The 23675-nt window shown below is 39.7% G+C and overlaps 1 protein-coding gene across 1 annotated transcript; it reads right to left on the reverse strand.

The window, feature by feature from the left end:
- Positions 1-669: 669 nt before the first annotated feature.
- Positions 670-14596, reverse strand: capn12 (calpain 12). Its single transcript, XM_051398182.1, has 22 exons — positions 14286-14596; positions 13217-13286; positions 11880-11998; positions 9289-9422; positions 8934-9105; positions 8766-8849; positions 8328-8413; positions 8141-8218; positions 7891-8063; positions 6779-7062; positions 5999-6010; positions 5811-5890; positions 5146-5268; positions 4147-4183; positions 3991-4062; positions 3846-3891; positions 3451-3512; positions 3109-3177; positions 2945-3023; positions 2744-2860; positions 1380-1432; positions 670-1280 (listed from the first exon to the last, which is right to left on the reverse strand). Exons 1-22 carry the CDS (start codon positions 14484-14486, stop codon positions 1254-1256), a joined length of 2178 nt encoding a protein of 725 aa, XP_051254142.1. The 5' UTR covers positions 14487-14596; the 3' UTR covers positions 670-1253.
- Positions 14597-23675: the final 9079 nt, after the last annotated feature.

The raw sequence follows: 23675 nt of genomic DNA on the forward strand, positions 1-23675 counted from the left end.
TATCTATTTTGGGTAATGTATAAATGCTCAAAGAGATTAATATTGATGAGAAGAAACTAATACTATTAATAATGAGAGCAGCAAAAAAGTGGAAATCCAAGCATCCATTTGGTGGAGAGAATTATTGTTACATTGCACCCCAGAAAAATCATGTATAAACCAATGACATTTGACAGGACATGGATCAAACATGTTCACAATATACAAAACATAAACTGTTACCTTTATAGATTCAATACTCTTCTGTATGAACTGAGGCTGATGATGGATTGTTGGTATTAATGATAAGTTTAGAGGATGCTGAATATGTATGTGTTTGTTGAGGTGAAGAGATGGGGAAAGAGATTGTGCAAATGTTTTAATGACTATATCAATTAAAATAATAAAGAGATCTATTAAAAACAAATGTAGTCAGTAACCTAATCCAAGTATCACAATATTAAAGTAACGTAACTTGATTAGTTTCAGTTACTTTTGGATTACCACATCACCAAATAGGAAAATAAAGACAAGAGGAAAGAAATATCAATGAGATGACTTTTACATATTTCTATAAGACAAAAGAACAATGTAACTTTATAAAAGAAAATGAAGATTTTTTAGCATAAAAATGTGCTCTCTGCTCAGTATATATATATATATATATATATATATATATATATGTAATATTAAATATATATATATACACACACACATGGGGTGACATACAGCAAAGGGCCACAGGTCGGAGTCAAACACATGGCCCCTTGTTCTTTATTTTAAAATATATTTTAATCCTGCTAATAATCCCCATTTTACTTAAATTTAACTGTAATCTAATTACATATTTTTTCTGTAACTGTAAAACATCACAGTTATGTATCCTGATTACATTACTCAGTTGTGTGTAATCCGTTACTCCCCATTTATATACTTATATACTTTATTCTAGTTCATTGTCCATTTTATCCTATTGTAATTTAAATATGTGAATATCTGTTTATACTCTGTGTGGAGGGGGCAACCACTGCATTTAACTTTGCAATCTTGTATTATAAACTGACTATAAAACTGAACCTTGAACCAACATCAAGGCTATAGCCAGAAATATGAGAATGGTACGAGATGAAGCAACAAGCTGTTGCTTTGGAATAAAGCTCACGTGAAAGAACAGTTTTAAAATACAGTTCTTATAATGTTGTCTATGTTTTGGAATCAACAGCAGACTGTGGCTCAGGTCTAACGGAGAGACCCTGTTTGTTCATAAAGCCTCTTCACATTGTCAGGAACTGAAGCAGCCACTGTGGACGGACGGAGAGCAGAAACAGAGAGTCAAAAACTACAGTTCAGGTGCAGGTCAGTGTGAACACATAACAGAGCACATTTGATGAGGTACTCACAGAGTTGATCCCTCTGTCTTTCACCTCTTGACTGGTCTCTGATTCATACAGAGCTGAGGAGCAGAGGAGAGGAAATGACTACCATGCAGTATCTTTTGCAAAGGCTCAACATTCAGGAACTTCTGCATCGAGTTTAGAGTTTGTTTTCAAAAACTGAGATCCAGAGATAAGAGTTTATTTAGTCATAGTGCAAATATGCATGAAACCTGTTAACATGTAAACAAACTGAGCGCATCAGTCGTCTAAAAGCAAACTGCAGAACGTCACACACCATGATCATATCACGGGATATATGATGTTATATTAGTTTGTTGTTGTTGAAACAGTAAAATCATAGAAACAGTTTCCTGTATTCAGCAGTGGAAGATGTACTCTACTCGATCCTTTACTTGAGTAAAAGTACCAATACAAAAATGTAAAAAATACTCCATTACAAGTAAAAGAACTTCATCCTACTAAAAGTGGATAGAGAGGATTTTGCTGATAATTCTATATTAGCTAAATATATTTAAAGTTTCAAAAGTAAAAGTACCCGTTCTGCAGTGTCCACTGTGAGATATTTATTATATTGTGTTATATTATTAGATTGTTAACCCTGATGCAACACTGGGAAAGCAGCATTTTACTGTTGCAGACGGAGCTAGTTTAGTTTAACTACTTTATTTACAGTTTGGTAGTTTTGTGCAGTGATTCCCAACCTAGAGATCAGTTCCCTCCAAAGGGCCACAAGATAAATCTGAGGGGTCATGTGTTGATCAAGTTCTGTTGCCCAAATCTGAAGTAGTTTTCTAATATTTGCTTTTTTTTTGTTAAACATTGTATAATTTTACAGTTGTGAGGAATTTAAAGGGTACATTTTCTTTATCTGGAACTGCTAACAACTCATAGACATCTGAAACACACAAACAAACCCAATAACTAGTTATTAGCAGTTAGATAAATGTAGTGGAGTTTAAGAACGTGTGTGTCTATATTTTACAACTTTTGGGCAAAGTTCATTGATTAATAAATTGATCTTACACAACCAATTAGCTGGTACATTCAACATTAAGTGCCTGTAAATCTGTAGTATGTGGCAGATTTAGTGCAGATGGGTCAAAAAGATACAGAGCTTACTGAAAACAATGATTAATCTGAGTTGACCAGCTGGTGTCAGCTCATGGATCCATTTCTTCATTATTAATATTTTACAATACAAATATAGGTTACTATTCTAATCCCTGTAGTGTTTTTATGGTTCTTTCTTTTTCTGTAAAGCACTTTGTAACATTGTTAGGAAAGGTGCTGTATAAATAGAGTTTATAATGTGTGGCACAGATGCATTGATGGATGTGTGTGTGAATCTGTGTGCGTGTGTGTGTTACCAAAGAGTTTGTGCAGCCTGGTGACACATGACACAAAGCCATGAAAGGGCATGTGAAGATCTCCAGATGCAAACCGCACAGACAGCAGTTGAGTTACCTTGTTATCACACTGCATACCTGGGGATCAGAGGAGTGGACAAAGGTGTGAAACCAAATGACAGCAACCATCTGTGTGCATATAGTGGTGTAGCGTGAGCATACCAACAGCCTGCAGCGCTGTACTGAGCTCAAAGGGGCTCATGGTCCCGGAAGAGTCCTCGTCAAACTGAAAAAAGATGGACTGAAAAAAAGGAAGCAGCATCAGAATAAGTAATTATGACACAACCGTCTGTCTGTTCCTGTCTGTAACACACACTGAGCTGTACCTGCAGATTGCGCAGACTGGACAGCAGGGTTTCTGTTTGTTTACGGCTGAGACTGGAGAGCCCTTTAGTCTGTCAGCAGAGTTAAGGACATCTCAACAGGACAGGAGATGAAGTTATGAGGAACAGTTGGGTGGCTTGATGACTCAGCCGGAGGACCCGGGGTTTTAAACTCTTTCGTCAGCGAGCATCTGCCCCAATGAAGTGTAAAGCGAGCAGAAGTCAATAAACAGCAGAAGTTATAATGTTAACTCATAAATAATAACTTGAATACACCATATCTGTACTGTAGTCGACTGCAGGGACTCTGTGATATTGAAGAATATACTGAGGACAAAAGGATACATCCTCTCCAAAGATGAGCTGCCTGCATGTCTCCAGTGGCAGATGGTAATCTTTGACAAGAGCTGCGATTAGGGAAGAAAGCCACAGATTCATGCAGAGAAAGAAAAAATAAGCATTTAAATTGGATTAAGTTGAGGAAAGGTGAAGGTGAGGACAAGTTTAGTCTTTTAACCAGCTCAACTGTACTTTATCTGACTGCAGCTATGAGCCTCCGTCTAGACTGGTGACCTCTGCAGCTCCACTGTTCCAACTTTTGAGGGAACATGTCACTACTTTGCTCCCACCTAGTGGCCATTATAGGTATTATACAGGCAAAGATCACTTGAGGTGAAGGTTTGTGAAGCTTTGTGTCATTTTCAGATGCTGCTATTAAAAGAAAAACATGATACTGGAACCTGAATTGAACAGCGTCATGAGCTCCTTGGCATTCAGTCTGTCATCCTGCAGGGGAAGACAGATGAAACAGGTTTGAATTGTTTAACCAAAGGCCCCCGAAGTTACACATTTATTATGTAAAGTGCAGTGATGAGTAATTCTTACTGGGCCAGCCTCCTCATCAAAAGTCTTCTGAACTCTCACGTGATCGTCCAGGGAGATGGGAGCTGCCATAACCTGTTCGGCACAAACATGTCAAACATACATGATATTCTTCTGGTTAGCTGCTATTGGCTGGTGCTTTACTGTACACAGACTCACCGGGAGGTAGCCGGAGGAGCAGGTAAAGTCCTCAGTCCTGAAACACACAAGATCACATTGTCAGTGTTGCTCTCTTAAATTATACTTTATAACTGTTTGAACACTCATTCAGGTCCTTTACTTAAGTAAAAGTAGCAACAATAGAAAATACCTTTTAAAGAAAAAAAAAAGGAGTAAAATCACATAATTATTCAAATAAACTAATAAACTATTACTATTGAAGTAAAAATGATTCATTATGCATAATGGCACCTTTTAGAGTGTTAAAAAAAGGTCCTGAAAAACAAGTTACAGCTTTGTCCTTCTTATAGTAGGTGACAACATGTAAACCCAAACAGAATTTTGCATAACTCCAAGCTGAGCAGGTTTTATCAGCCTCACAACATCTATGACGAGATATTTTGTTTAATATGTAAAATCAAAGTAACTATAGCTGTTAAATAAGAGAAGTGTTTCAATATTTCCCTCTTAAATGTAGTGTAGTAGAAATATAAAGTGTAAATATTCAAGTTACAAGTACAAGTGCCTCAAAACTGTACTTAAGTACAGCACCTGAGTAATTTTCCACCACTGGAAAATAAAGATGATTATTATAGTCAAAGTCAAACTACAACTGCTCTCTGCTGTATAATTGACTGTTGTCGCTAACAGAAGCCATGAGAGGTGGTTTTAATAGCCGGGTGTTGTTGAGACTAATTGCAATTTTCGAAATTACACATTAGTACAATGTTGGGAACACGAGCTAAGTTTGAGTGTGGGTGACTATGACTCTGCTGTTGAAAGTGAATGAGGTAGGAGGTGATTCAGGGATGCTGTGGAAGCCCTCAGGAAGTGTTTGTCTATGATTTTAAAGAATATCTATGATGGAAGGAGATGCACACACTCAACATTTACAGGAGGTGGTTCATAAAAGGAGCTGTTTTTCTGACACCAGGCTATTGGTATTATGGTGAAAAATGTCATTCAGCTACAGTAAGTATTTTCTGTTCCTTTCCTTACCCCAGAGTGTTTCCAGTCTTGGAGAAAATGCGAACAAAGAACTCTCCGGTCTGGTTGGGTCTATAGGTGGACGCCACGAGGATGTAGTTACCCGGGTACAGATGCAGCTTCCTCCACACACCCCTGAGGGACAAAGTTAATGAGTTATATTCACTGACTTCCAAAAAGTTATCAGCTAAACTTGGACAATTCTATATTAAAACAATACACGTTTTATAGAGATAGATGTATGTTGTATTGTCTTTTTTATATGTTTTTGCCACCCCTGGCCAAATGAATCTTCTTCTTTTGGTTAATAAAGCAACATTTTATTTGATCATATTTAAATTTTCTCACCAGATAAAGAAACATACTTTAACTTCTTCAGGTGAGTATGCAACATAAAATAGTGACTTGAATTATATCTCAATTTTCAAGGACTCTGGGACTAAAAGCATTAGTCATTCATTCTCCTCTTCAAGCTTTTGCATTCAGTTGGAGAATTATTTCTTGGTTTTGTGTGGAAGCAAATTAGAGGCACACAAAAGAACTGGGATTACACTTGATTAGCACAGTATATAAACAGTCCCTAAAGGTACCAAGTAAAAGCATCAGCACCAAATGTTCAGCTTTTATAAACATATTAATTAAATAATTACTAATAAGCACTTATTTTGTCCTTTTACCTCTGGGCCTTATATTTCCCAGAGCGACCCACTGGACGATTCTTCATGAAGAAGCTGCGGCTCAGACACACACCCTGGAGCTGTATGAAGAAGATATTTACTTTAGTTACAAAGAACATACATTGTTCTGATATTAATTTGAATCCAAGAATGGAAATGGATTCATCTGCAGCCCACGAGACACTCACCTCAGAAGGAACCTACAAAGAAGAGCAAACACAAAGACAAGTGTGAGTGAAACAGAATATAAAGTAGGCAATGAATAAAGGGGAAAGTTCACTTCCATCATGAAAAAACCCCCAGTGGACAACTACCTACAACTACTGACAATGTTTCATAAAGCATTAAAGTGGCATGAGTCATGATCTCGGGTAAATAATAATGGTTTTAAGAACCTTAGGATGATATGGGGGGGGGAATGGTTGTACCTCTAACGAAGATGGAGAATACATTAGAGAAGCCAGAGGCAAATTTATTCAATACAATATAAACCAAGGTTGTGTCTCCTTGGGGACAAAACTAGCGCAGCTGAGTATTAACAACCGGATTAATAACCTGTGCTCGGCTGATTCTAAGATGTTGGAAAGAGCCTCAGACTGAAAATGTGGAGGGAAGAAATTATGGAAATAGCTGCTTGTGAAAAGATGCTGGAAAGACTGAGCTAGAAGAAATGAGATGGTCAAGAGACAACGCTTTAGTGGATATATGTCCAGAGGGAGCAGCCTAACTTGAAAAGAATATAATGGTTTTATACAGTAGCTATGTAATTGTTGCCATGTACTAATAACCACCATGTTAATGTAACCAAATCCACTTTTCTTGTGTCAGTGTTGTTTCGTTTTTGTCTTTTCTTTTTGCTGCTGGATATTCTTGTTAGACCACTCAATAAAACTAATAATATAAGAGCTGATGTTCAAACTATCTAATAATCAATAAGTAAATCGGGAGTGGAGTGGTAGAGATTTGACCTTGTAGATGTGGAAAGCTATGTAGAGGAAGTGGATTTTATCCTTCTGCCTGCGGTTTTTCTGCAGCAGCTCCACCAGCACGGTGCACTGTTTGGCTTTCTCCTTCTGCCTCTCTTCTCTCTTCTTCTCCTCAGGAGTCATCGCCTCATCCTCATCATCATCATCGACGTTACCATCCTCATCCTCATCATCCTCATCATCCTCATCATCGTCGTTACTTTCCTCATCCTCGTTGTCCTGCTCTGTGAGAACCAGCTGGAACTGAGGATTCTTCCAGAATGACTCTGTGGAAATAAACAAAGGAGAGTATGATCACTTAAAGATATGTAACATTTCTGCATTAAAATGTCTATAAATACTACCTTTTGTTGTATATTTTGTCGAGTTGTGTACTAAAGTTATACCAGATGTTTCCAACAATGTTCACACACCCAATCGGTCATTCTTTTATGGTAGCTTTCGGTCAATGGCCTCATTCACTGTTGAGCAAGCGGATGTCTACAAGAAGCTGTCATAAATTTATTTTCTATCCAGTTTTCGGCCACATTTTTACAATATGCTTTTTAAAATCTTGGTAGTTTTTTACTCAATATTTTAACCATATAAAGGATTGAAGTCATCAGGATCTTAAGTGATCAGAGAAGCAAGCAGAGATAACGTAAGCAGCAGCTCAGCTACTACAGGACGTCCTTTGTCTGCTAAACAGTGATGGACAAACACTGTTTTTTTAAGATGAAACTGCTTTAGTCAGTGTTTTTACTGGTTTTAATCATCCGTCTGTTTTTTTTGGAGAGGAAAAAACCTCTGCAGATAATTTGGCTTCCAGTAGAAACCTCCGGTTTACATTAGCAGTGGCTCAACTAGCAGGCGTCCGGGATGTTGTTTCGCAGCCGAACAGCGTCAGAGAAACTGATTTGTATTCATTGTTTTTACCAATTTTATCCACAGGTCTGGACTTTTTTTTGTTGAGGAGGAGATAATAGGATAATTTTACTTCCAGTAAAAACCTCCTGAGCGACGTCTTTTGGACTGAACAGAAATGACATACTTTACATTTAAATGATCTCTAGGCAAGGCTTACTTGAATACATAATATAAAGTCATAAACATACTGTTGTATCTACGGCTTCCACCAGCAGAGCTCCCCGATACCCAGAATCCCGCATGTTCACTGAGGGTCCAGGTGGACTGAGAGTCAGGTGTGTTTCCCTCCTCAATAGTGTCAGGATTCACACTGCAGAGCTCCACGATATCAAACAGTTTGGAGAAGTCCTCAGCGCTGATCCTGAAGGAGAGGAGGATTTACGTCAGAGATCTTATTGTGTTCGGTTCATTGGTCGTGTTTCATCAGCTGCCACATACCAGAAGTCTCCATCTTCTTCCTTATTCAACTGGATCCTTTCCTTCTCTGCTTTGTCCACGTCCTCCCACTCTTTACCCCTGCGGTCACACACATACAAAGAGATATTAACATCTGTGGATGGTCTGAAATCGGTGAGCGAGTGAATGCTTTCTCTCACAAACATGCACAAACAGGAGACTTCCTCACTTGTCACTCCATGGTCCACAATATTCGACAAAACCCCAGGGGTTCCTCAGTCTCAGCAACAAAACCTCCTCTGACTCTTTCTTCACCTGAAACATGAAGAGAGAAGAATTTAACATGAGAAAAGTCAAATCTGATTTACAAAAAGGGTGGTTTTCTAAGATTGTTTTGTCTGTTTTATCCCTTTTTTTATTTATTTTAAGATGAGATGAGATTAGATACAATTAGATTAGATTAAATGTATTGACCTAAGATTAGTTGTTCTGTATTAAATAAATAGATTTGACATGAGGTGAGATGAATAATAAATAAATAACTTTAGATTACAGGGGTCTTTGTATAGAAACTAATCACTGCAGAGAACAAGAACATAAGTCAGAGACACTAAAGAAACAACACACTGCTACACAGCCTGCAGCGTCATCTCTGTGTGATACTCGCCTTGTCGGTGTCTGTGATGGCGTAAGCGTGGCCCTTTATCAGCCCGTTTCCCGTCACTTTACCAACCTCACTACAGCTGCTGGCCTGCGGAGACAAAGAGAGAAACTCAAGTGGATCTAAATTAGCATCCACCCGTGCAGTGTGAACATTATTGAGGTGTGTATGTACCTGGATGAAGCAGCTGAGCAGGCTTCCTCGAGACAGGGCAGCTGTCAGAGACCTCCAGAGGACTCGAGGGGTATGAGAGGAGACCTGCACAGAGCGTGCGATGCCTCCTGTGAAATCCTCCATCCCCTCGGATATGTTGCCCCCCTTCAGGCTTCCGTAGCATCCAATCAACCTACATATGAGAGGTGAGAAAGTTATCTCCAGGTGGTATTTTTTGTCAAATCACTGTAACGACACACACACACACACACACACACACACACACACACACACACACACACACACACACACAGTAAAAGAGTGGGTGATCTCAGACATTACAACCCAGAAACATATGCTGGTAGTGGCAACTGACTTGGCATAGGCCTTCTCCACCAGGGCGCTCCAGTACTCGTTGCGGGTGTGAGAGTAGCTGAAGAGCAGACGGCCTTCGCGTACTGGCAGCCTGTCATCCACAACCACCTCCACCCACTCACCATACTGCCAGAACTGCACAGGCACACACAGGGAGAGAGAGACAGGAAGAGGAGGAAGGGATGTAATGAATCAGGAGGGAAGTTTATGTATCACTGACTGAAAAATCCAAAGAGGCAAATCCTTTAACCAGCAACAGCTGATTTTTTTTAGCCACCTGGGGGCAGCAGAAACAAACTGTAAACAGTGAAGTTGATGTATACTATTCACAATCATATGAAGTCGTGTTTCTGCCTTTCTGCCAATATTCGCTCTCTTTTGTCTTTTCTTTTGCTCCACTATATGTTCACCAGCTAGTTGCTAATTGTTGTCTGTCTGCTGTTTGCTGCTGAGCATGTAGTGTACGGCGGCTATTTAGAGCTTTTATGCTGAAATAAGCTAAATGCGACGCTATGAGAGTAAACCACAACAGCAAAGTCGTAACCTTGAATGGCAGTTAGATTCACGGGCTCACAAAATCACAAGATTGTACGAGAATCCATCCATTCATCCAGGCTATAAATATATATGCACTGGCAGCTACGGGGGTGGGAGCACATTTATGCGTAGATTAATGATGGGAATTACAGCTGCTTTTAGTGGGCCAGATCATTTGGCTCAGCAATAAGAGCTGGTTCTTCATTTACTACTTCTGGCTTTAGCTGTTGTTGAGAACAATAAAAAAGAAATAAACATACTGTTCTCTCGTCTGAATAAATCTATTAAAGCGCTTCTGAAGGCAGGTACTGGTCATGACTATGGGCGTGTACTGTACTGCTGTGTGTACACAACAGCGGCAAAGAGCAGGCCTGCACTGGCCTTTCATACCTACAGCTGTGTGTGTGTGTGTGTGTGTGTGTGTGTGTGTGTGTGTGTGTGTGTGTGTGTGTGTGTGTGTGTGTGTGTTTGTGTGTGTGTCCCAGGGGTAGTCACTACCTGCATGTCTGGACTGCTCTCCCATAACCCTAACAGGGCAAAGCTAGTTTCCAGTCCTTCCGTGCTGCTTGTTAAGTCATGTCACATTCCCCCTAACAGTCTCTAAAGGTCCAAAGCTCCAGGGACAAATAACCACCGTAAAAGTGATCTATATCTAACTAGTGTGTTTGCTTGACAAGATTTATGTGTCTTTTACGGTGATATTGATATTGATCTGTGCATGTCAAAGCCAGTAAATAATGAACTCCCTAGATTGGAATCACCACTTCTAATGAGGCGATAAAGATTAGGTTTTATGGGTTGTCTCCTATTATTTGTGAGACCACCGTGCAATGATGACTCCAGGATGAGTTGATACCTGTTTGATCCATTAATTAAATTCCAGAGCGACAGCTATAAAGAAATAGGCATCCCTCTGAAAATAGGCAAAGTCTAAAAGAATAAAGCCAGATCAGATAAAGTCAAACTATTACATGAAATTACATGAGACGAGCCAGTGTGACTATAACAAGTATAAATCAAATGTAATCTTTTATGCTTTTATTGTCCTCTGATCTCAGATATAGTATTTAACAAACACAACACAAACTGTGTGTCATATTTGGCCTGTGATCAACAATAACTGAGCCTCACGGTAGTTCAGGAAAACACTGAACGAACACTGTTGGACGCCCAATAACGCTGTATTTCTCCCCCTCTATGTTGGAATATGGAACATGTAACTTTAATATCAGCTAAAAAAATAAATGACTTGAAACTAGACTAGGACCCACCTTCAAGAGTAACTAATACATTGCATCTAGTGATGTCACTTGAGTCAGCATCAGTCAGGGCTGAAGACTTGAGTACAGTGAGTGTAAGTTGAAGTTGGGATGTTAGGGATGCACCGATATCAGTGTCGGGTATTGGGTCCGATACTGAGCTCATGGCAGCGAAGCAACAGCGTTAGTAACATTTAGTCATTGTTAGAACTGTAATGGTATAAATAAGAACTTGTATCGGTCAGTATCAGCAAGTACCCAAATGTAAATACTTGTTTTTGGTCTGAACAAAGTGGTTTCTGTGCATCCCTAGTACTTGATAATGTATTTTTGTAGTGCATATTCTCAGACAAACTTACATATTACCACAAAATCAATTGCCACAGTGGAACCCTTTGGGGAGTTTTTGGGGACCAGTGTTGCCTTCTGCATAGAGTGAGGCTCATTCTGTGTCAGCATTTAGATTTATATGAATTTCGGATGGAAAAGTATTGATAATTTGATACCACATGTTTAAAACAATCCAATACTAATGTTTAATACTATAAAAAACAGATAAACAGATAGATTTTGCCTGCACAGATGAAACATGGGGATGAAAATCAACTGGTTCTCAAACTTTAAACTTAATCATTATTACAAATGTGTTTTTAAGTTACTTTTTCTGTACCGTCACAGCTTATTTTAAGTATTTGCTTTTGTAAAGAATATCAGGTGACATGTCCAGGCAGAGATGGGGCTTGTGGTTCAGGGAGTCAAGGGTTCTCTGTTGTGCATGAAATCTAACTACACTTACCCTGAAATAGAAGATCCCTGCATAAGGCTTGGACAGGGTTTGGTTGGGTGGCACCACCTTCACAAAGAGCGTGGGGTGCATGGTCAGACAGGAGAGCGCCGCCAGCAGCCAACAGTTACCTGATACACAAAAGAAACACATGAAACTGAAAAAATGGTTTCAGTGATAATTCTTGTTTTTTTTAATTATAGTATGGGGGGGTTAATTGTCAGGGGCTAAATTTAAGAAGTTCAGAATAGATATTACAATACAAACACACTGATTCACAGTCATTAGAGATCCCTGTCTCAATAAACACCAACGCCTCCTCATGCTTGTTGTGTTGATTGACTAAAGACTAAAACTAAAGACATTTCCTTTATTTTTTATTTCTATTTCACTAAAATCTTTTTCAGTTTAGTTTTAGTGAACAATAATAAACTTGTTTTGGAATGAATCATTCTTTGTTATATATCAGATAACTTAAGGGCCCAGAGGGCACTGGGCTCCCGTTAAGCGTGATTCATGTTTCCTCAATGCTTTTCAAGCAGGTTAAGCTCTGTCATACACACACAAACACACACACACACACACACACACACACACACACACACACACACACACACACACACAGAGAGAGAGAGAGAGAGAGAGAGAGAGAGAGAGAGAGAGAGAGGTAACGTAATAAGTCAAATTCCTCTCTAACAGCAAACATCTGTTTCATGTTGTTTCTCTGGAGATGTCGAAGTAACTGTTTGTTATCTGCGTAAATCATGGAAAACCCATCCTGGGATACAATTTAACTGACAACATAAAACTCGGGTATGGACGAAGAAGGGCGGAGAAGGGGGGATGTTGGTATTGATCTGTGCTATTGACACATCTGTATCCAGAAATCCCAGAGAGGGAAGGAGTTGCTGTTGTGCAAAAAAAAAAAAAAACAATCTTCTAGTTCACCACAAAATAAGAAACAGACTGAACAACACAGATTTCTTTGTAGGATCTGCAGGCTGTTAAAGACGGGGCTATGGTGGGGTATGGACCCCCTGCGGGTTGAGGTTTTGGGAACACGGAGTGTCAGTCCTCTTTCCCCCTCGCTGTGTGTTTGAAGTTGGGTCCCTGGGGGCTCTGTGGTGCAGACATTGAGTTCTGAAGTCACAGCATTTTATTGTCGTCAGAAAAATAGGAACAAACTACGTAAAGGAGTGTTTCAGATTTTGGTTTTATGGATGTTGCGCAACTTAGCATGACATCTTCCAGTTTTAACCTTCGTTCCTCGGGGAGGCTAGATGAGCTGTGGGCAGGAGAAGCAGATTTTTAATGTGCGTGGAAGCTGAAGTTTTTCCTGATTTACTCACCCAGTTGGCCCTGGCAGATGTCAGTGGTCCCAGTCGTGCCCTCCACAAACACAGCGTTCTTGCTGATCTCCTGCAGAGCGAGAGGAGGACAATGTGAGCACAAGATGATGTCACACCGCAAATGGTTTTTCATGTCCGAGTGTGGGGTGTCAACATTCTGGACTATATGAGATAAGAGAGGATGAAAAAAGTTTTAATTTGAATAATTGTTGAAATCCTTTTTTAAGCAACCAAAGCCAAAATATCGCTGGTTCCAGCTGCTCATGTGTGAATAATTGCTGGTTTTCTTTATCATCTGTCATTTTAAACTTAATATATTTGGTTTGTGGCCATCAGTCAGACACTTGAAGACATTTGATGAACTCTGATGGGCAATGTTTCTATTTTCTGACATTGTATTGACTAAACAAGCAGATAAATCAATAATAATCTAATTATTAGTTGCAGCCCTACATGTTCCATACTTAGCATAACCATTCATGGTACCGCCTATGTATAGTCCACACTTTTCTTCCTGTAGTTTATACACTTTGTCAGTTTATAATCCTATATTTAGTCTATAAAACATGACGGAACATTTCATTTCTGATGTACTGATTTACTCTCAATAATCTACCTTCCAGGAAATTACTTTATCTTTTCAGTATATTTGTGTTACTTTATCAGTTACTTTCTTCCTGTCTTGAGGAAGCTGCTGCAGTTTATAAGCTCCTCAGATCCAAGCCACACCTGGTTGAATAACTATCAGCTAAACATCTGTCTACAGCTGCTGATAGAGCTCCTGTGAAGAAGCAATGCCAAGAAATATATTGAGAAATACATTTCACATTAGGCTACTTGCTTGGGTGTACAAGTGGCTAATAACAACAATAACATGTAGACAACTTTCATTTATATCAAACTTTGTGCACCCAAAATAAAATGTTGGTATTGCTGCAGAATACGTTCCAGATGTTGATTTCTCATTGTCAGATATGTATGTAAGTGAGGACACAAACCACTAACAATAATAACGCCCAGCAACATCTGGATAACAACTGGCACTTAACACACAACGGGACTGGTCTACCTTGGGTCGCTGCCACTTGATCGCCTTTTTTGGGTCCGGATCTTCCGGCATACCGATGGACTTCTGTTCAGCTGGAAAGGCTGAATCAGCAAACAGCTTCCCGGACTTCAGACACTCTTCCAGGAGAGTCTTGAAGTCCTGATCTTTAAACTTTATCGGGTTCTCGATGGAGCCCAGGGGTGCCTTCTTGTCACTCGCCATGCTGCTGTCAGTGAATGTAAAACTTTTCTTTCGCGATGCAAAATGTGTGAGCAGCCGGTGCTTAAATACAGATAAAGGCGCACACCCACCACCACCACCACCACCTCCGCCAGTGAGGGCCACTTGGAGCGCCTCCCCGGCTCTGCCCAGCCCGGAAAGGTATGCAGAGCGCCGGGGGCCGCGGAGAGCTGGAGTCGGAGTAATGACACGGTGCCAACAGCCTCTTTGATCTCCCTAATTTATTGTCCATCATCACCATCTGAGCGGGCAGATAGAGGCAACAAGCTTCTGTCAGTGATCTCCTTTAAGTCTCTTATTCATCCTCGCAGACATTGTCCTGGTTTTACTTGAACTTGTTTAATCTGGTTGAACTTTTATTTGTGTTTCATTTTTTTGTAAAGCAGTTTATAACGTGTAAATGCGCTATAAATAAAGATTATTATTATATTGTTATTGTTGTAATAACATAATGTACGAATAACTGGACAGCTGTGCAGGAACTGGCCCCCACCACTACAGGTATCCTCCAAAAAACCCAAAATGTTTTAATTTGTACTTCTTTATGTATTCACCCTGCTGGAGGAAAAGTCTTAGAAAACTATCAGGGAATTAGAGACACATAAAAAAAGGCGTGGCCGTTTCACTACCGGACGTCTTAATCAACCAAATACCCAGAAAAGGAAACCTGTTTTTACATGCAGGACATGAAATGTGTCCATGTTGATTATGTGATGTGTGTCCGAGTTTGAGAAGAGAAACAGAAATTCACAAACTGTAACAGTTTAATTGTCTTATAAGGAAAAGTCACAGATCAATTAATCGAGAATATTTACTGACATATTGATCTGATACGGTTCTGTTGGGGAGGCTGATTATACATCCGAGTGGAGAGACAGTTCTCTCAAACTACCGCTAGGTGTCAGTGTACTCCACATAAAGGCACCAGACCACAAATCACCACATATCTGTGTGTGTGTGTGTGTGTGTGTGTGTGTGTGTGTGTGTGTGTGTGTGTGTGTGTGTGTGTGTGTGTGTGTGTTATGGGGGTTTACTGTAAATTGTGACCATGATGATGATGATAAATAAGGCGATGAAGAGAAAGACGTCTGCTGGGTGAACTCCAGGTCTACAGTAAAGAAAATCACATTGTAAAATCCCCTCATGAGATGTAGACGCAAGCTCACAACAACAGAAAATGCCTTTTATTCTGAAGTAATTTAGTCAAAATCACCAGTCTGGGAGGTTTCTGTCAGACTGAATGGCAATTTTGAGTATTTGAGAAAGCCCGAAGAGCTTTTTTCTCCACAACAGACACAAACTTTAAATTGTTTGTGCTTATAGCAAATATAAAATGATAAATCTGTCCAACTCTTACATTTTCAGTTTTGATTTACTCAGTAGAAGAGGAGCTGATAAAAATGTAGATGTGTACGTCCACAGTATTGGTTTCAGTTACTGAACATATGTTCTTGTTCAATATTCTCCTAAAAGAGATGCTGCTGAACATCATTCAAACATAAGGCAGATTACTAGCAGACTAAAGACAGTGATCTTTGTCTGAGCTCTCTAATAACATAAAACATGTGATTTAAATTGGCATTAATAATAGTACGGCAATGAACATCATTTGCTAGATAGACATAAATAAAGAGAATATCAGTAAGTTTGTTTGTTTATTTGTGTTTTTGGGAGAACTTCTGACCTTGACTTTGTCTACTGTATGTGATGGGGAACAGATTATAAAATCATGACAGCATGCTAAATACAAATTGAGGAAGAGTGCCTGAGATGGCATTGCACAGCAGAAATGTGACGCTGATATTGGCACTCATTCTGCTTTATAGTGTCCAAAGATTCAGTTCTCTTTCTCTTTGTCTACAGCCTGAATGTTGTGGTTAACAGTCGACTGATTTTGGTACCGTTTGATAAAGGAAGTAGTAGTTAATGAAAGTTTTAGTAATGTTATTAAATAATTTACAAATGCTTTATAGATCAGTCAAACTTTTGGTCTCCTCCAGTGGGACATTTGTTCTTTTTAGGTCTGATGTAGTCATAACAACTTAATAACATATATAACTGCAGAGTTGATGTCTGTTAGAAAGTAATACTCACAACTTTTAGAATCTGGCAACCTAGTTGTTATAATTAAGGGCTTATTTCTAAATTAAGAAAACACAAGTTACCAAGTAACCATTATTAAAGCCATTAGGCATACTTTATAAACATTTGATTATATATTCCGATTTTTAATACCTCCCATCACTTAAATAAGTATGTTCAGTAAAAAAAAATCTTATAAAACAAGCCAAAAACATATTACCAATGTAGAAACATTATATTCCCAACACAAACAGTCTCAACATGCCTTCCTTACACTTTTACAATTAATCCTAAAATAAAATAATCTCACATAATTTATATATTGTTTTCAGTATATTGATTGTCCGTGCTTCAATATAAGACTACATGTGTTAAGGCGGATGTCCTTTGCACAATACCGGTGTAATAGATTATTCTCAAGGACTTGTTGTTTTGCTGTGATACCTATATTTACCAAACGAGGTGCTCTGGCGTCCTCCTGTGTAGACCACTTGTGAACTTTGGTCTGGACTCTATAATAATCTGAAGTGGACATCCAATTACCGCCCCCCTTCCTCCCCTTCCTCCCCTTCTCTCTCTGCCCTCTTGTGTCGTGTCATTCATTAAATTTAGGTGGATATCCATCTCCAATAAACTGTTGTCCTGTGGCGCTCACTCCCGGCCTCTCCAGGCCTCTCCAGGCGTCTCCAGCCGTCCCTCCATCACACGCCTGATTACACTGAAAACGTGAGAGTGACCGGGACTAAACAAACAAGAAGAATAGCGACACAGATCCGCCTAATGGTCACCATTTAACTCCATTCATGGGCTCTCCATTATGTCCGTATGGTCTTTGAGGACAGGATTATAGGAAGCCCCAGTGACAAAGGTCAGAGGGCCGAGCAGACACTCCCACACCTCCATGACCTGCTCTGATCCCACGACCCCGGCACCAGCAGCCCCTGGGCCCCTCTCACTCTCCCCGCTGGTTAACCGGCTTTGTCCCGGCCCGTTTTCTGCCGCATCACTCACACACACATCACACCAGACAGAGCGGGTCAGGAGATGGAGAGGGGGAACTTAATTATCCCCCAGTAGGAGACGTTACTGCAATATACCCACTGGCCTGTATATGACACATAAATATTGGTCTGTATTTTATATCGGTTGTTTTGTTTTTATTGTGAAGAACTTTAACTTGCTGCTCTTGAAAGTGGCTTTAAATAAACTAACTTGTGTTGTCTGTTTACTTAAGTCCTTAATCTTCACTCAAGTCTTGCTGGTACTGAGGCACATACATCTTTTATTGTTTCCTCTGTAATTTATTGGTAAACTAATATCAAAATAGAGTCAGAGTATTGAAAGATACATCATTACTCTGCTGGTTTTTAAATGTAGGGCAGTAAAAACTCATTATGTACTGATTCTAACTAATGTGGTAACATTTTTATTTAACTCTAATATTATCATACATCACTACTGAGAACATGGTATTTCTTCCTCATTTTATTAATCCTCTATTAGGATGGAAAGTACATTTATTTAAGTACTTTTGAGGTACTTTACTTGAGTATTTGGGTACGTTATATAAATATTATGCTGCATTAATTTGACAGCAGTTATTATGCAGATGAAGATCTTTCACACAACACTTATGATTGTTGTTATAGGCAAAACAACCCAACAGTATTTAAAGTAGAATCAGCTCCTCCTAAACCAAATACTGCTTGTGCAATCTGCTAGATGTAAATCAGACAGTGAAAATATATCACAGTATTGAGATCATCTCATTTAGCTGATGATAGTTCTCTACTTTTGCTTCAGTAAGATTTTAAATGAGGATTTTTACTTGCAACAGAGTATTATTAGACATGTTATTTTGTCAGTTCTGATGTGATATTTGTAAATGATCTAAATCTTCTGCTGTTAACGGGAAACATCCACTCAGTTGTTGTTGTGTTTATGTTTCTATAGGTGGAAATAATAATGTCTAATATGAAGTTTATGTGTGTGTAGCTCACAGTGGACTTTATAGAGAACAAGCATCTCAACATCTTAGTTAGGATAGTGATGGTACTGATACTGAAACGTAGCGTGCAAGAAAATGAAAAGGAAACTAGACACAGTATGTGAAACATAAAGCGTGTTTGGGGGGGGGGACAGTGGACCTGTGGAGAGTCTGGTCGAGGCGGTTAGAAGCTGCAGTTCACCTGCCCTCAGGCCTGCAGGGAACAAACACATGAAAGCATTTTCACCTGTCAAAGGACTGAACTCTACCTCCTAACCTTACTATGCATGCTATCCAGGCAGCACCTCTGACCCCAGCCCTGTGTGTGTGTGTGTGTGTGTGTGTGTGTGTGTGTGTGTGTGTACGGAGGGAGTGGGCAAAGAGTCGTGTATGGTCAAATCCAGTTTTTCCGGTGGTTAGGGACAGACTGACCTGAATATGTGTTTGTGTGTGCATGTGTGTGTAATTACCTGAGCAACTGAATAACTGTGTGTGTGTGTCAGGTTCACAAGGAGGGTCACCAGGTGCAGCAAGAACAGTAATATATGTGTGATGTGTGTGTGTGTGTGTTTATGAAAAACAGGGTCAGAGACGTTTGAGGAACAGTTTGTCAGAGTGTTTGAGTGGGCAGATGTTTGATTATATTATCTCTTCCATCTTCTTTAGGTTGTCGTTTGGTTGAAGCTCTATACATGAACAGTATAGCGTAGGCGTACAGACACATCTGCCAGTAAACAGGATATGATGTAAAAATCACCTTTTGCCAATATTCAGTCAAAAAACCATTTGAGAAGCCCAGTTCAGACACCAAAACAAAGAGGCTGTAAGTGCACAGGCAGATACTTTTGACCAAGTACACCAGTATTGATAATGTGTACACACTTTGGGTACCACCATTGGTGCTTGGTTATCATATTTAATCTAAACTAAATGAAAACATACAGTATTGATGACATTTTACAGTCCCTCCAGAAGGTTGATCAAAATAATTAAGGCAAATTCAACCCTGTGAATTCTGTGCAATCTTGCAATTTTGTCCAGTCACTGCAACTTTTCCACAAATTTGGCCAATAATTGTAGTTTCATCATTAATCATAGCAGCCCCTTTGGCAAAACGTTGAGCCATACGCTACCAAACTACTAGTAGTCTTATTCTTGCAGGAACAAGTTGCCTTTGATTTTTAATGAAATGATACTACATCGTGTTGGATGTGATGCCATGTTGAGCTGAACTTAAATGTGTCTGATTTTGAGAGTAAGTCATTCAGTATGGATTTACACTGTTTAACATACATTTTTGGGCCAATGCAGTAGTTCCCCCGCGCAGACGTTGAGCCATACGTCACCAAACAACTTAAACTACACTGGAACAAGTTGCCTTTGCTTTTCAATGAATTGCAACTATTTGTGCACTTTCTCCCACAATTTCATTGCAAACAAATGCCTGAAAAAATCACAATATTTCAGAAAATCTGCAGTGAAATCAGACATTTTAGGCCACAACAATCCCCCAAAAAGCCTGAGAAATCCTGGGGGGACAGCAGGAGGAACTGGTTTAGAAAGGTGGGATACACTCAAATATGAGATAAGTTATATCAGATAACAGCAATTCTGATACTATGTTGGCATATTTTCTACCTACAACATTTGTCATTATTAAAGCTGAAAATATGAATTCAAAAGAGACTAAACTTCTTTCTTTCTGTACATAAAGTCTTTGTTGATTTCAGACACATTCACAGAGGCAGTTTACATCTAATGTGCACACAGGTTTGTTACTTTACACTTAGAAGAGAATAAAGAAATAATAAGATTTCAGTTACATTCAGTAAAAATGTGGATTATTATCAGGAGTGCAATTTAAAAAAAACATCACATTTCTTTGTGAGCAGAAACATTTTTGATGTTACCATGTTACATTGTTGTCTTATAGAAAACATATCATCTTTTCTCTCATATCAAAATTAAGGAAAAGTAACATTACTTTAATATTGTGATACTTGGATTGGGTTACAAACAAAATTTTTTAACAGGTAATTGTATTTTTAAAGTAACCCTCCCAACCCTGTGTGTATGTAAAGAAGAGTTGTATTGTGCATGTTTTTGTCTGTTTGTCTGCCTGCATCACGCTGGCTCTGCCATCTGTGAGAAAACAACTTCAGCTGATCACCAGGAAGGAAAATGAGCCTGTGGCCTTCGCTCAGCCTTATTTAGGTTAGTTTTGAAATGTATTTTCACCATCATTATCTTGCAACAATCTCTGCCTGTTTGATGTAACAGTCCGTATCACGCTGGGAAAAAAGAGAAATCAGTGAACTTCCTCCCTTTTGTTTTTTAAATCAACCTGTCTCCAGTCTCAACAGTACTTCCTCGTACTCAAACTGAACTGGCACTACTCCCACTGAGCTCGTCCTCAGTGATCAGTGACATTATATAACCCCTTATAAGAATGAACCCTCCTTGTCTTTCCATCCTCTCATTATCTGAAGGTGTTGAATGGCAAAAAGAGAGGCACTGGATTGACGGATGGCTGACTGGGATGGTGTCCCCTCTCACCCAGTCCTCTCACACTCTCACTGTTGGAGGTTAGGAGGGTGGGAGGAGGTTGAGGGAGGAGGAGGAGGAGGGTGAGGGAGGAGAGGTGAAGCGGGTGTAATTCCAGGGTTCAGGTTTCACTCTGCGGCCATTGCGGGAGGAGGGACGGGCGAGAGAAGGTGGGGATTGTGGGAACTGTGCAAGGATAAAGAGAAGAGAGGGAGTCCTGTGGTTTGTCTGATCACTCCCGAATGCATCTTTCGCTTTCTTGTTATCCCCGTCTCAGTCTGATGATTTAATCCTCAGCCTCCTCCTCCTCCTCCTCCTCCTCCTCGTCTTCAACTATTATGGAGAGGAAGAGGACAACAGGACAGGGACTGCAGAGATGATTGGAGGCTTCACACGGCACACCATGAGAAATGTAATTAAAAACTCCCAGTTAATTGGCTTTTTCCATGATAAAGCACAATCTTCTCATACATAAGTGAGAGCCTCTCATGGCCACAGGCCTGCCCTATAGAGAAGCAAACACAGAGCTCATACATTCCCTTTGTTGTGGGCATTTTTCAGAGATAATCATCTTAAGTTTAATCTGAATTTCTGATTATGCCACCGCTGCCAGAAAACTGCACTATGTCTATAAAGACCATAAAGAGGTCGAGCTGTTGGCATTTCATTGTTATGTTTGAAAATGATGCAGGTGAATGCTCTTTTTATGTGCAGCTGAATCTGTTTTTTTTACACCATATTATGACTTAAAACGTGGAGGTTGTGTCTGGAGTGGTTCTCCTCCTGATGGGAGTTTCCCAGTTGTTGGTGGTGGAGTACCACAAGGTTCTGTCCTGGGTCCCAGTCTGTTTTCCTTGTATATGTTTCCCCTTGGACAGATAATAAGTGCATTTAAATACATGGTATTCAGTTGTCCACTACACATAAATGACCAAAAAAATTAGATGGTGCCTAATTTCTTACAAGTCTTCTACAGCACAGACAAACTCATTGCTTCACCTGATCTAATTCTTATTCATTATACAGATTATAAAATGTTAATTGAGTCTACCACGGACTGTACCTATAACTAGAATTAGATCTGTGTGAAGTGTAAATTTTTAAGGTTGACTCGGCCTTCATCCCACATTGTTGTGCTAAATGTATCTATTATCAATCTGATGCCCTTGTTTTCACTGTTCCATCTTTTATGTGCATGTTTGTAAGTTAAAGATTGTCTTATTTTTTGCTTGTATTGTCTTTATAAAAAGGGCGCCTGTGCAAAATATAGTAAACTGCTCTCGTTAAAGGAATGAATGAATGAAAACACAACAGACAAAATTACAACATTTCTTTATCAGTAAGTTGATAACGACGATAATGATATTTGTTGTATAATATTGTTGCTGGCTGTAGCTACCATTGAGGACACTGAGTTAATCACCTCTGTCATTTAGGGGTTTTAGTAACCTTGAGGGAGTTTACATTTTTTTGTATTTAATTTCAGATTCAGTATTTCAGAGTTTTGTCCCTTAAAGTGTGGAGATGACTGTGAAAAACATCTTGGTCTTCATGTATAGATGCCAGAATTCAAATGAATCAGTATTTCTAACATCTTGGCTATGGCCTCGAGGATATGGACAAACAGATTGCTGCATTCAGTGTTTTTTCTTTTTATTCACAAACAACCCAATAAGTTCAGAAAACAGAATCATTTAACAGTAATGAAGCCCTTTAGATGCTGGAAGCACAACATTTAAACTGTGTCACAATGGTACAATAACCAAAATCCCAGATGCTTTTCCTTACATCAATACATTGTCCTATTATAGCAAGTGAAGAGTGTTTAGAAAAAGTGTGTTTAGCATATTAAAGTTGTGTGTGCGTGTGTGTGTGTGTGTGTGTGTGTGTGTGTGTGTGTGTGTGTGTGTGTGTGTGTGTGTATGTATGTGTGTGTCTGTCCTGCAGCGACCTCTCCCAACTTCCAGACCAACAAAAGCTTCTCTGTGGAGCTGAGACACAACTATTAGATCTCAAAGTCCACATAACTTCCGCCCAGGGGCAGTCACTGGTCAGAAAACACACTCATAGCCTCACTCTCCTATTGGCAGACGCTATAAACTCTTCATGTTGTGATTGGCTGGTTTCAGTGCTGACATTGGGCTGTGCAGGGTTTGACAGCAGCTCAGAGAGGTGTGGACTGCTGGAAGACAAAGGGCACTCGGGGACGTGGAAAAGATATCCACTTGCTGTAGGGGCTACTGTGCTGTGTTCTGCAGTGTATCACCTTACCTTACATAATTGGGTCCATACGAGCACCAAATGGCGCTCGCTGTGGCGCCCAACAGAAAGGGAGGGCAGAGTTTACCAGAGGGAGAGACGGAGGATGTTACTTGTCACCTGTACTGTCCTCCCTCCTTGTTTTTTTTCTGTCTCTGTGGAGAGAAACGGACAAACTGACTCATCTGGGTCCGAGGGGCTTCTGTCTTCACTTCCTCCTTATTCTCTATAACACAATGGTAATTGGTAGGAGTGGGCGTGTGTGCATCTGGTGCAATAACTCCCCCCCCCCCACCACC

This window comes from Dicentrarchus labrax, unplaced genomic scaffold (genome assembly GCF_905237075.1).
Source record: "Dicentrarchus labrax unplaced genomic scaffold, dlabrax2021, whole genome shotgun sequence".
Classification (NCBI taxonomy): Eukaryota; Metazoa; Chordata; class Actinopteri; family Moronidae; genus Dicentrarchus; species Dicentrarchus labrax.

Bases quoted from the DNA above. Each gene is read 5' to 3' on its own strand.
- capn12 (XM_051398182.1), bottom strand. From the start codon at position 14,486: ATGGCGAGTGACAAGAAGGCACCCCTGGGCTCCATCGAGAACCCGATA. The intron at 11,999-13,216 runs GTGAGTAAATCA...TTTGTGTATCAG, and splicing joins CATCTGCCAGGGCCAACTGG to GTAACTGTTGGCTGCTGGCG. The intron at 1,433-2,743 runs GTAACACACACA...TCTGCTCCTCAG, and splicing joins CAGGCTGCACAAACTCTTTG to CTCTGTATGAATCAGAGACC.